This window comes from Pseudopipra pipra, chromosome 2 (assembly GCF_036250125.1).
Source record: "Pseudopipra pipra isolate bDixPip1 chromosome 2, bDixPip1.hap1, whole genome shotgun sequence".
NCBI lineage: Eukaryota > Metazoa > Chordata > Aves > Passeriformes > Pipridae > Pseudopipra > Pseudopipra pipra.
In genome coordinates, this window is record NC_087550.1 from 70,309,353 (window position 1) to 70,323,148 (window position 13,796).

Sequence of the window (13,796 nt, forward strand, 5' to 3'; positions counted from 1 at the left end):
GCATGTCCTTATAAAACTTCATCTTAATAAAACAAACAAACCAACCAGCAACTTAAAGTTTTATAGGAAAAAGATTGTTTCCAGGGTGTAAAGAAAAGCAGAATGTTTTGAAAAGTCTTAGAATTTGCATGGAGGAGCTCTTTGACAAATTGTAAGAAAATGAAAATCCCAGTTACAGAACTAGAAATGTCTTAAATTTTTATTTCTTCTAGATCAATACAATAAATGATAATATTTCTCACCTGTTTTGTTTTAAAATGGGTTAAGACATTTTATGAATGTATTTAGGAACAAAAATGTAATGGTGTTAAAATAGTCATATGATAGTATTTTCCATTATAGTAAATGAAAAACTCCATTATTGGAAAACTCCAGATTTTTAAGACTCTCTGAACATCTCTGATGAGAAGAAATACGTTTCGGGGGGGGGGGGAAAGGAAAGCAAGGCAGTTAAGACTATCTTTAGCTGTTTGCTTAAAAGAATTTAGCTGGACTACTTGAAGTAGTCACATGCTGGTTTGTAAATATTTTTTGTTTTGTTGATGAGAGTAATCTTCTCTCTTTGAACATGCTTCTGTATGTATTAGGTTGCTGTGGAAAGTATTCCCTGAATGCCTCTGAAATTCTGAAATTTTTGTTTTTCTTCTAAGCTTCACAATGAGGATGACCCACCAGAATCTTCAGCAGCTGAGCAGCCCTCGACGTCTGCAGAGACTACGCAGACTCCCCAGACAGCAGCCTTATCTGAAGCAGATACTTCCCCTCCACCTTACTGTAGCATAGCTGTGGAAGCAGCTGCAGCTTCAGGTATTTTTCTCACATAACAGCTTGTCAGGGAGGGGCGTGTGCGAATCAGTACTTGGTTCAAACTGGTACGATACTGTGGCATGTTTTTTTTTCCTAAGCACACAATCACAGTAAAAAGATATCCGTTCATGTACAGTCCTGTGGTTTATTCAGAAGAAGCACACTTCTAAATTACACTGATTGTTCTAAATTGCTAGACTAATGGATATTCATTAATTAGTATAATAGGTTTTATTTAAGTCTGCTCTAGTTCTGTTCCACATTTAATCTACATCTTTGAGTAGTGCTCCATTATTAGACCTCATTAGCACTTTTCATTGCCTCTTTATAAACAAACCCCTCAAACTTCTAGGTATGTAACATTGTTCCGTGAAAATATTGCTGTGAAAAGGTTAATTTTTGTTTAAAGGCTCTTGATAAAACTTCTCATGAAAAATGAGTAACAGGAGTCTCTTTATCCATTTGTTCACTACTCCCTTTCTCAATGAGATTGTCACTTTTCTTTGGGATATGGGAGACTTAAAAACAGGTGACATCGGAGTTCCCGTTTAAGTAAAGTTGCATGGATTTGTGTCTCCCATGTGCCAAATAAATATTTTAGAAGTAATAGCCAGCCTAATGTTTTTAATGTTGGTTAAAAGAGCAGTTTCCTGTCCTTTGAGACAGTATTTGCAAATATAATACATAGCTGTGTGGAATTATCCCTATATATCCCTATATATAACATCCTTGTGTTGCTGTGCTGACAAATCTGTTGACCATGTGACCCGTGCTGACAAATCTTTACCTCCTAAGCAATCTTGTTACAAGCTACTGCTGGCTGTAGGAGGAAGATCACGGTGTATTTTGAGTAGTTTTTAATTAATGTTGTAAATAATTCTATGTGATGATATTTTACTCTTGCAACATAGAAGAATGAAGTCTGTGGTCCATTTTGATGGAAGGAACATTTTTAAAAGAATGTGTTGAAATTGGAAAAACTGATTTTCACAGAGCAACTGGAATTAGCAACAAGGCCACACTGATAAGAATACAGCGTGATTTTTACTAGATCTTGATATTGATATTTAAAGGCTCTTTTTTTAGGATGTTTGTGTGCATGTCTTTTGTATGATTTGATAAAAAGCCTTTGGTTGGAATGCCCAGGGATATAACTGACATAGTATGATTTTTGTTCATAAATTTTTTGCCAGCATCTGTGTTAAAGTTTCTGTCTTGATTAGCAGCTAAAAGTACCATCAAGCTGCACTACTTTTTATAAAAGTATTTAAAAACCCCCGAACTTATTTGAAATGCAAATATCATGAATTTCAGTCTCTGTAAAAAAAAAAAAAAATACTTCAAGGATGAATGTGCATGTGAAAGTTAATATTCTTGACATCCTTCTGGTTTAAGAATACATAACTACATAACTTCTTTATTTTGAACAGAAACACAAAATGAATTTTATCCTGTACCACCTCCATACAGTGTAGCTACCTCTCTTCCTACTTATGATGAAGCAGAGAAGGCCAAAGCTGCAGCAATGGCAGCTGCTGCAGCAGAAGTTGCCCAACGAGTAAGTGATATAGTTCTGCTTTATTTCAGTTTTGTGAAACATGTTAGGCTAGTTAATTATTTATAACAATTGAGCCCATATTATGACCTATTACTAAAATAACAGTGGGCTGATGACTTAAATATTTTGGATACTTAGGTTTTGTATAGACAGTGTAAGTTAGTTGTAAAGTACTGTGAAAAGCATATCATATTCACCCTCTTCTGAGATGTAACTGTTGTCCAAACAACTTTAAAAGCCAAATTTTGCCCTGTTCTAATAGTTTATCCAGAAATTTGTCAACTTTTAATTAGGTATCCACTACTAATGTTACTTTGTAGAGTTATTGCTGACATTTAGTGTTTTGTATGGTAAAAAAAATGACCAAAGACCTTTAGAGAGGAAGGGCGAATTCCAACAGTATGGAAGGAGCAAGACCCTAAATGATGTAGATCTTTTTTAAAAGGAAAGGTCCCTGTTGTTTGTTCCATGCAAGTTCAAAGAAATGCTCCAAGTTCTTAAAACAAACAAAAAAACCGTACACCACGAGTTATTGTAAACAGTAAATTAAGTAAAGGCATATATTTGGTGTTTATAGTTTTAAAAGAATTAACCTTATTTAGAGTACAATCTTCAACACAGAAAACTGATATCTGCAATTAGTAATAGGTGTTAGTTTTGTAAGCAAATTTCTTATTTTCTCTTAAGATTTGAAATGTGGAAATTTTGCTGCTCGGTAGTATTGACCATAATATATGATAGCCAAATAAGGCTTCTAGTGCTTTCACTAAAAATCTCCTTGAGATCGAATGTGATTACGTTTGATATATATTTAAAATCTTACTGGCTACAGAGTGCTCGTGACTGGAAAAAACCCTCTGCTCACCCAGCAGGAGGCTGTTCCTTTCTTCACTGCAGCACAGTACTCAGTGCACAACACTCACTCACTTCAAGGTATGCACAGCTAAAGCTAAAACTGGATTTGTGTAACATGGTCAGTGAAGGTGTCCCACAAATCTGTTTTACTAAATGCGGTAGGGAACCAGGGAGATCTGAATGGCTGCTTGACAGTTTCAGCGGTGAGCTGATGATCTCCAGCTGTAACATTTTAACTACTATGTAGTCTGTCCTTACTCTTCATCACATAAGTAAAATATTTGGTGAAATACCGGCCTGAGTGAAACCCTCAATCTGAAGTTACAAACTTGAAACATTAGCAACCCACACCTAACTTCTAGAGTACCTGTGGTGCGGCAGACAGGATGTGCAGCTCTCGCAAGATTCTTGTTGCTTTTAACTTCATATGTCTAGAATCCTATGAAGCACAAATTTCAGACATACAAGGAATCTTTCTGACAACAACTCAGCCTGGGGTTCAGCCAATTTCAAGAATAAAGCTAAGCAAAAAAAAAACCAAACAAAAAATGTTTTTTTTTATCTTGTAATTTTAAGCTTTTTTTATTTTTACTTTGGAGAACTCTTTCTTAAAAGTTCAGGTCAGTGTGACAGAAACATCTTTTACCCTTCTTTAGACAGTCTGCCTGGTTTTGGTCAAACAACAAATTTTTGAAAAGTGAGTTTCCTCAGTTGATACATATGGCTTCAAATTTGGTGAATGTGTGGAGATTGTCTTGCATGAAAAAGTTGAGGCTGCTCATAGCTCTGAAGGGGATGGGACTTCAGATGTGCTGTTCCCAGAGAGCATTCTCAAATGTTTTCTGTCAGAGTGGGATTACAGAACTAAAAGTAGATACACCTTATGGCTGCTTTGACTGTTTTTGGTGAAAACATTGGAACTGAGAAATAGCAATTTCTGGTGTGCTCTGAAGTAGTTTTATTATTCTTGCCCTTCAGTTAGAAGTGAAGGGGAAAACCACTTGATTCAGTTGTCATCAATGGTAGGTGAAGAAAAGGACAATAGCTGACCAACGCTCTGAAACTAATGTGTTGTGGGAAATTGGTTTTAGTTGAGTAAGGAGGTAACTGGCTCAAAGTGGACGCAGGCAGGGATCAGAGAGGATGGGTCTAAGTCAAAATAAGAAGAGGCAAGGATGAATGGAGAGCAGCGGTATGGACAGAGTACAGAGATTTAAATGAGAAACAGAAGGGAAAAGGATAAACTGGGATTGGTGGAGAAAAGGACCGAGTGGGGCTAAAATGAGGTACTCGGAAAGGAACTGAAGCTGGTGTGTGAGAAAAGAGGAGTAGGGAGAGAAAAGAAGTCTAGAGTTAAGAGGCTCTAGGAGAGTTGGATACAGTGATGGAGTTAGAAGTAAACTCTTACACAGTCTGCCTTGCTAGAACATACAGTAGAACTTGACATTCAAGAACTGCATGCTGACACCACAAGAATATCACTTGCTTATGAAAAATCAGTAAGAACACACTATCATTCCCTCAAACTAGAAACTGAGTAAAAAGCTCTAGACTAATGACATTACTAAGTGTCAGTAGTTTAGTCTACACAGTGTATCTGAAAGTCACATTCTTGCTGGCTGCTGAAGAGCTCCTTTTCTTTTTTTTTTTTTTTTTAGCAAGTGCATGCACACACACACAAGCTATATTAAAGAAAAAGTATTAAGGTCACAAAGTTGGGATTTGGGGAAAAAATAGGAAATGCTGAAACTGAATTTCAGTTTTGTAGAAGATATTAAAATTATGTGCAAGTGCAGTTTTAATTATTGCCAATTTAATTACCATGTGATACTGCCAGAAAATCCCTGCCTCATTTAATAACTCTGGACTTACACTGAAATGGACTAAGACTGTATAATAAAACTGTCTTATACTGGCAGATGGCTGGAATAAGAAAGAAGGGTCTTGTTACGGTTAGAGTGGTGGCTCGCCATCTTTAGGGGAAGGATTTAGTTCTGAATACCTGCAGAATAACAGATAAGTGACTTAACTATGTAACAGTAGTGCACAGTTTGTTTTCTCACTTTCACAAGTGACAGCTGCAGACAGTATCTGACCTGTACATTACAGACTTTGCAAAACATACACAAATGATATAATGTAGATTTTTCAGTTTTTATTTTCAGCCTTATGAAATTAATGCTCTTACAAATCTGAGCTCTGCAGTGTTCTGTTCCTCTGGTTTCTTCCTTGTAAACTGAGGATATATTGCTTCTTTACTGCAATAATGTGAACAGTTGGAAAAACTTAAATGTCATTTTGTTGCTTTGAGTGATACATGAAGCTGATAATTTTCATGGTATAGTCCAAAGTGTCCAGTGAAGAAGGTTACAAATCTACTCATTGAGCAAAAAAGAGGAAAATGGCTTGAAAGGGCAGCACATTTAATAAACAGCTTTTATACTTTTTCCCCCAAATCATGTAAGGATCTTAAAAAAACCTTAATGTGATCATATTATATACTTCATCATAGGCCCTGCATTCACAGATATCATAGATAATATATTCATATAATATGAACAATCTAAACCTTTACTGAAAGTTTCAGCACTTGTTTTTATAGTTCTTTGTGTAGCTTATCTTACAGGAAGAGATTGTGTATTCCTTTCAAATGCTCCCAAATGTCTCACTGTGTCAAAGAAATTTGGCACACCAACCTTGTGTCATCAGTAGTGATAGCATTAGTTATCCTGGGTTTTCCTTTTCAAATTATCAAGGTCAGTTTTGAAAGGTCAGTTTAAATGGACAAAAGTATTGCTAACAGTTAAATGACTTGTTTGTATGTTGCAATGAATGGCTTTTACTTAATACTTTTCAGTTGCATTTGTCTTATGTTTTTCTGTTTTTACATGCTTAGCACGCCCAGTTTAGGGAATCTAGGAGTCTGTTTGATGAAATATTCCTCAGTCGTCCAGAGGTATGGTATAGTTCTCTCTAGTTTAGACTTCGCTATGAATTTTCCTGCTGGCAAACAAATGCTTCTGGGATTCATTGTGCCTTTCCCCCCCCACTGTTAATTTCTCCATATTGTTTTGTATGTTCAAGGTATCATTTATGGGGTTTATTAAGTAATTTGACCCTTTTGTAGAAGTTTTTTGCTGTAAACATTGCGTTGGGAAGACTTATATCAATTTAGTGGTTCTTTACTTGATTAAAGGTGGTTGTCTCACTATATGCCATGCCAGATTTCAATTTGAAAGATATTAGAAAGCACTGAGAACAAACAGTCCTCCTCTTGCAGAATACTACAGAGAGGGCTGTAGTTTACGGGGAATTAGTAGATTTGACTTCAGTAGATGCTGTGTACCATTTGATGTTCTTTTGCTTAGAGAAGTTACTGTGTGACATGCCATTTATATCGATAATATAATTTGCTGTTTAGATGTTTCTCTGGTCATAGGAGCAATAAGTTTTCTGTTTGTACGCATGTCAGCTTATTTAGAAAGCAAGAAATACTGCAGTATGAAACAGTGTTACATACCATATAGATTTGTGTGTTGTGTTACATTCTTCTCATTAAGAAGAAAAAAATATAAAATATGCAATCTCATTGATAAAAAGGTCACTACCTAATAGAAGTATTTTACTAAATTATGTTTAGCTCTAAGCATCAGCAGAGAGGACAGTAATTCTCCATTGCCCATTTTCATTCATGAGCGCATGGTGACAAACAACTCTATGTTGAAGAAAGACTAGGGCAGTTGACACCAGCTAGATCAAATGAGAGCACTGTGAAAGACAACCAGTATTAGTGGGACTTGAGCAGCGGTCAGTTAGTGTTTTCTGTGTGCAGGACTGCTCATGAAACCTCATAGTCACAAGTGATGTGGATATAGGCTGAATGTGATTTAAGCAGGGGGAAGTATTTAATTTCTGAAATGTTCTGATAATTTTTGTATGCCAGTTTTTGGAGACAGTAAATAGGACTCAGTTTACTGCTCCCTTTTGACATGGAGTGTGATAAATTACAATTTGTTTACACTTAATACAACAGTGCCTACTTGCAAGTGTCTGCTCTTATATTTGTGGGCTGCGTATTGACCTGTGTTTCTCATGTGTGTAAGCCTTAAAGAAGCCTGTGTGTACAGAGCAAACTGCTAAACTTGTTACCGTAGTTGAGCAAAATTTTCTTATCTCTGAGGCAGCTTTTTGCATGGAGTATAATTCACAAATTGTTTTGGAAATGCCAGTATGAAGTACAGTAATTGGCAGACAGTTTAGAAAAAAGTACAAAATTATTATATATGGAGTTTTGTAGACATTGTGAAATGAGAACTGAAAATATTTTTTGTTATCCTGACTTAAAAAAGGAAATTTTGTGGCATGCACTTCAGATATAAACACATTCAAATGCAGCTCTTTGTTTAATGCCTTTTCAGCCCGTCCTCTCCTTCCCTTCCCCCCCATCAGTCCTGTAGCTACATCGAAGTTGAGCTAAATAAACTAAAGCTTTCATAGTCACTTATGATGACCATTTAGGGACATCTGAAATGATGTACTGTTGAATTATAGTCCCTTAAGATTGTTGTTCACCTAGCTTGTTGTGCTTTCATTGGAATTGTCTATGTGAATAGCAGTGTTTTTAAAGTAAGTTACCTGATGCAGTGTCTTCATTAATTAATCTGAAATACAGAGCACAGCTGGAATTTCACAGCCACATTACTCAGGGTAAAGCTGACTGCCTTGAGTTGTTACAGGTTGTTGTAGGACATTTTTTACTTAATCTCTATACTCTGGTAAATTATTTTGCTCTGTTGACAAAAGGGAACACGTGGATCACTTGGCAGAGCTTTAGATCACTGTGATTGTTTAATGCCCTGAATTTTAGTCATGAATGTTATTTCAGTAGTAAGTGCTTCTGGGTGAAATAGACAAGTAAATTTCACTTGAATTAATCTCTCTTGATTTCATTTGTTTTTATAGGTAATTTCTTGTCTCAGTTCTAATAAATTATGTTAATTTGAGCAAAAAAATAAGAAAAGAATATTACTTGTGCTTCTGTTTAGACCATATTACTGCTGCTACTGACAGCATTATTTGTGTCATCCTGCATTGTTCTAATGTTACTCATTTAAATATAAAAACGTTATATAATTTGTCTTAGTTTTCAGCAGACTCTCTTCAGTAGGTGCTGTTATTGTGCAAACTTTTACATTTGTCAGTCTGCAGTCAGAGCAATGTTTTACCTGTGCGTAGAACTGACATATGTAATGTCTGCCAAGTTCTGTTGAAAATCGAGTCCTGAGAAACAAAACAAATTCTTACTTTCAGTATTTTATGGCCCAGTATGTTAACACAATGGGAGAAATCTTTGAATCATTTTGACTGACATCTCTGTTGTCTTTTGTTTGGCTTAAGTAATGTGCTTTTTGAGTTTGGAATACTTTTAGACACTTCTAAGGTGCTTGCGCCCTCTAGTGACCCTAGAGGTTTTCTTTGCGTTGCTTATGTTTTTGTGTGGGCTGTAAAATTGTTTAGTGCAGTGCTGTTGCATCAGCAATTTATTTCGAAAACTTTTATTCTTTATTAAGGGAAGCATTAGAAGACTTTTATGGCAGGAAAAATATAGACCATACTATGTGATGACTTTTAAAAAAAATATTTAATGACTTGGTTACATATCAAGACAGTTACAGTTAAAAAAAAGATTTGTTGGTTTTGATTGTCAGAGTACTAATCTGAAATAACTTTTAGCTTCCCTTAAGATGAATAGGCAATATGTACATATCTTCTACGGAAACTTTTACAGGCAGTTTGGGCTTTGTCAATATAAACAACAAATAAGACTTGTTTTATAGTTATAAATTATTTTTCTTTTAAACTTCCTCGATGTGGACATGTTACAGAAATGTCAATTTTCTTCTAGCTTTAGAAACGTGATTAATACTTTATCCTATAGATAGTTATTCTAAACTTTTCACTAAATTATCACTAACCTGTAAATCCAGGAAGAAGAGTATCCACCACGGGATGATTTCAGTGATGCAGATCAGCTTAGAGTGGGCAATGATGGCATCTTCATGTTGGCATTTTTCAGTAAGTTATCTTATATCCCAGACCTACTGAGGTATATCTTAATTGTACCTTTTTTCTGTGGAATATTAAAGAGAGCTGTGATAAATTGTATTAATGTACTGTAATGAACACATTTTTCTACCTGTACCCAGATATAAAGACTTTGTGTTCCAGATGTAGCAAATATGTTTCTTTTTTTTTTTTTGTGGCATCAGTCACAGATAAGGGGACAAAGCAAAATCGTAGTAAATACTTGGAAGCCTAGCAAGACTGCACTGTTACCTGTGAATTGTGAAATTCTGTCATCTTTTAGTTGGACCACTAACTTGAATTAAAGGCTAGGTCACAGAAATCTGGCAATTGATTTTTAACTAGAAAAAAAATTGAGAGTGGTGATGTGCTGTATAAAAGTTGCTGGTGTTAGCATAGTGAGTTAAATAGCCATCCATCCATATGGTGGATTTTTGGAAGAAATCCAACCATACTCATTTTCAGGTTGAACTAACCACTGGCATATAAAAATGCACTGTCTTCAGGTAACCTCTGATTGCAAGCAGCCCTACTGTAGCACTTCATTCGATACTATGTGTGCATGTCTTGTAACTTACATGATGCATTAAGCAAAGTTAGATTTAGCAACTAGGAGTTATTTCTAGAAAAAAGCTGCATCTGTTTTGTCCAATTGCTTATTTCCTTCTGATTTGTAAGGATATTTTCCCTTTCTGAAATAAATGTGCTTGATAGCCTGGATGGAATCTTGGTCTTGAGGATCTATATGTTCTTTTTAGAATTCATCAGGATGAAAGCTGATTGATTATCCACTGAAATCTCCTTTATGTCTTTCAACCCATCTCATATTAGTTCTTTTTTCTGTAATGTTTTTTGCAATCTCTCTATTTAACTGTTACAGATGCAGGTTACAAAGCTTTCATGAAAGTTTTTTTTCATGTTTGGCATATGATGTACTGGGACAATGTGGTGTTTGCATCTTGGGATAAAAATATGTGTCTGCCTCACATAGCAAATCTATAAATACATTTATAGGTTAACAAAGTGGATTTTGTAGACTGATCTCTTTCTGTAGTTGGACTACAGAAAGGATATATTCTTGGTGCAAAGGGAGGTATGACTTCATTTTTATTTTTCCTTTATTTCCCTCCCCCCTTGCTTTCCTATGTGCTATTACTTTTTGTATTTAACCTGTTTAGGTTCTGTATTGTGTGAACTTGTTCTTGCTCTTAAATCCTGGTTCAGGCCTTCATTAGCACTGCAGTTGGAGGTCAAGGGAATTGTTGGCTTTAATGTGTCTTAGGTCCTTAGAGTCACAGTTGTCCAAATCTACGTGTCCAGAACCTTGTGTCTACCTTCAAGAATGCAGATGTTTACATGGATAAACTGGCAGCTTTCTCTTCAAATCAATGTTTAGCTGAGTCTGACTGCACAGAGCACTAATTTTACACTTTTGACAAAAATACGCTGTAGATCGTACTTTTTCTTGATTATTCTGAGACGGTTACTGCAAACTTCACTCACATATGGAAATCGATAAAGTTTGCTTTGTGTCTGTTCTCACAGTATGAGGAGTTCACAAAAAACTCATGGCAGTTAGACCTGTAATACTGATTTTCAGTAGTTTTTCTTGGGAAAGTTGGAGAACTAGATGAAAAATGAGCTCAACATAATAAGGGTATATTGTAAATAGCAAATGGTGTATTCATGTCCTTCCAATAAGGAGATAAAAGTCTCCATAACGTTGATGTATGTAGAATTAGGAGAGCAGGAATTAAAATGAAATTTACAGTAAGGCTATCTTTTTTTGGTTTTTTTCAGGGTGGGGTATGTTTAAATGCTGTGAGCAGGGGTGGCAGATCACAGGGAGCCTCAAATAAGTTCCCTCACTTAGCTAAAATGTAGGAGAACTGGATCAGGAACTGTTCTCTAGTGAGAGGAGCATGAACGAATGGCTTATTCCAGATGTGTACTCCCACCTTCGCTGCTGACTGTCAAGTACAGCGTTGGTGGAAAGATCTCAGGGTTTGGGAGGAGGGTGAGATGCCTTTAAGTATAACAGTAAGTTAATATTCTTTAATTTCATTTTATTCAAGTGAAATATAGTAAGATAAACTTCTTACTGAGCTTACCTGCGTATTGCAACCACTTACTGATATGTAGCCACCATCTAGTGGTAGCTGCCCAAGTTGCATAAAATTGCTGTCTAGAGGCCATCTAGTGGACAGGTCTGTTTGTTTGGGGTTTTTTTTGGTTTTTTGTTTGTTTTAGGAGCCGGTGCACATAAGTTAAAAATCTGTTTCCCGTCTAAGTTATAAAGTACTGTTCTGTTTAGCATAACTAAAGAGAATGAGACAATATACTCTAAGGAATAAAAGTCCTTTGTGTGAACAGCTGAGGTTTTTTTCTGCTTGATTCAGAAACTTGGTGTTCAAACTTGGTAAACGACCCATTTTATTTGTAATACATGGTAAAATCATATTATGATCAGTTATTCATCGTTGTTGATCTGAAGTCTGGTTACGTTGGTGAGACTCTGCTCTCTAATGGTCAGGGCTGGTGTCTGTCAGTTTCTCATTTTGATGTAAATAAATATTTTAGTGAATATATTCATTTTGCTGTGAATGCAAAATGCAAAAAAAATTTTTTATCAGACCACTTCATATATTTTTTATATTATGTATTTTTAAGTGGACTGTGCCTTATAGAGCATAGTAGAAACTTTCCAGAATGCCAGAGGAAATGATTAATAGGTGAGTTTCTCGGAATAATTTTTTTTGTATGCACAACAAAAGAGAGGAATTTCTGAGCTCTTTCTTTCCATTTTGAACACAGATGTAATTGTGATAGTACAAGTAACTGTCATGGGCAAAGGGTTTGTTTTCATGCTTTATCTGCCTTTAGTGGAAGTTTTTTGAATTATGTCTGATAGGCTCATCCTGGTACATTATCTGAAGGAGTTCCTTTTGGATATTAATAAAGGTCTTATATGGTTGTCTTTTGTATTTAAGGAATGCTTTAGAAATATCAACCAGCCTTTTTTCCTGTGGGCCCCAAGAAGAATTGCAGAGCTCATCTGGATTCTTGGAAACCATGTAAGGGAGTTTTGGGTTGTCCCTGCAATGTAGGAAAAATGAATATTAATTTGAACTCCACAGATGGGTTAATAAGGAGAAAGAAATGGAGAAAATTAGTCAGTCATGCAACTGAAGTCGAAGTTCTCATACAGAGATCTGATTTGTTCTTTTTGAGCATCTGGGCAATTTAAGCACTGTATACAACTCATACCAATAAGGTCTTTCATGGGGAAATGTAAATGTATATGTTGTCCTAGATGCTATATTGGAACAGATAATAATCATACCGAGATTTTGTAAACTAATGTTCATACAGTTTTCAAAGCTATTAGATACTTGAAACAAACTTCACACTACTAGGGATACCTATGTTGAGGGTTTCAAGAGGGCCCAAGATGGAAGGCAGAGTTGTTGCACAAGCTTAAGGTGAACATAGCCTCCTGGTGTATGCTTCCTGAGGAGGGGGAAGTGTGGTTAAATATCCTGTGGGAGGATTCCTCTGTGTGAATTAAGGAGACCTGACTTCTATATGTCTACATCCCAAACGTTATGCAGGTTTCCCTTAGTCATGCAAGAGAAACTGAGGAGAAGTCACTTGACTAAAATTTTGGATGTTGGAAGGAGATAAAGGAACTGTTTTGTGAGTGCTTATTTCTCTCTGGTTATTAGGAGAACCTGGCTGACCTTCATACACAATCACCTAACATCTCTTACTGTAGAAAGAATTTGACTTATAGTTTCTCCATATGCACTGGATATAATACAAAATAATTGGAATGAGGCAGCTTCTAGTTGGGCATTAAGACAAACTTACCAATAAGGGTAATGAAGCAATAGGCATAAATTGACTAGGAAAGTTTCTGAACATTAATTGCTAAGTAGAAAAAAAAATTGTCTGTTATCTGTGGAAGCTGATAGCCACTACTTCTAGTGATCATCATCAATATATAGGTGAGCCCTCAGGAAGAATCAAAAACATGTTACAGCTGATGAATGGAATAAATTCTGTGCAGGAATGGGAAGAATAATTTCTAGTGGTGAATGAAGATCTGGAGAGTATTGTATATTGTTGCAGTATACTTAGTAAGTCTAGGCCAGGTATGAAGCACTAAGATCTTTGGTGTTTGCTATATATTAAAATAGTAAGCAATTGGACAAATTGTGGAATAAAGAATACAACTGAGCATGGTTGCTTTTAATCTTATAATATAATTATAATCTTATAATATAATCTTTAGCCATGGATAAAATTTGGAACCAGCATAAGTCTTCAGACTAGTTTTGCTGGCTTCTTTTCATGATGCTTAATACAAACTTAAGGTAGGTGATAACTGTGTGGCTATGGAAAGCTGAGTAAAAAAGATCAGCAAGTGAAGTGCAAGAACAACTGGGGGAAAAGCAGATTTGGTGTAGTATGCTTGACATTGTTTCATCTC

General features: G+C 35.8%; 1 protein-coding gene across 3 annotated transcripts in view; it reads left to right on the top strand.

Moving 5' to 3' along the window:
- NDFIP2 (Nedd4 family interacting protein 2) overlaps positions 1-13,796 on the top strand; it is a 45,982-nt gene that overhangs the window by 18,225 nt on the left and 13,961 nt on the right. For 2 of the 3 annotated variants that reach the window (XM_064645975.1, XM_064645974.1), the window contains exons 2-5: positions 651-807; positions 2,238-2,365; positions 6,117-6,176; positions 9,208-9,295. In XM_064645975.1, the coding sequence (XP_064502045.1) occupies positions 651-807; positions 2,238-2,365; positions 6,117-6,176; positions 9,208-9,295 (433 nt within the window). The remainder of the gene's footprint in view (positions 1-650; positions 808-2,237; positions 2,366-6,116; positions 6,177-9,207; positions 9,296-13,796) is intronic. The other variant, XM_064645977.1, reaches the window with a different exon arrangement.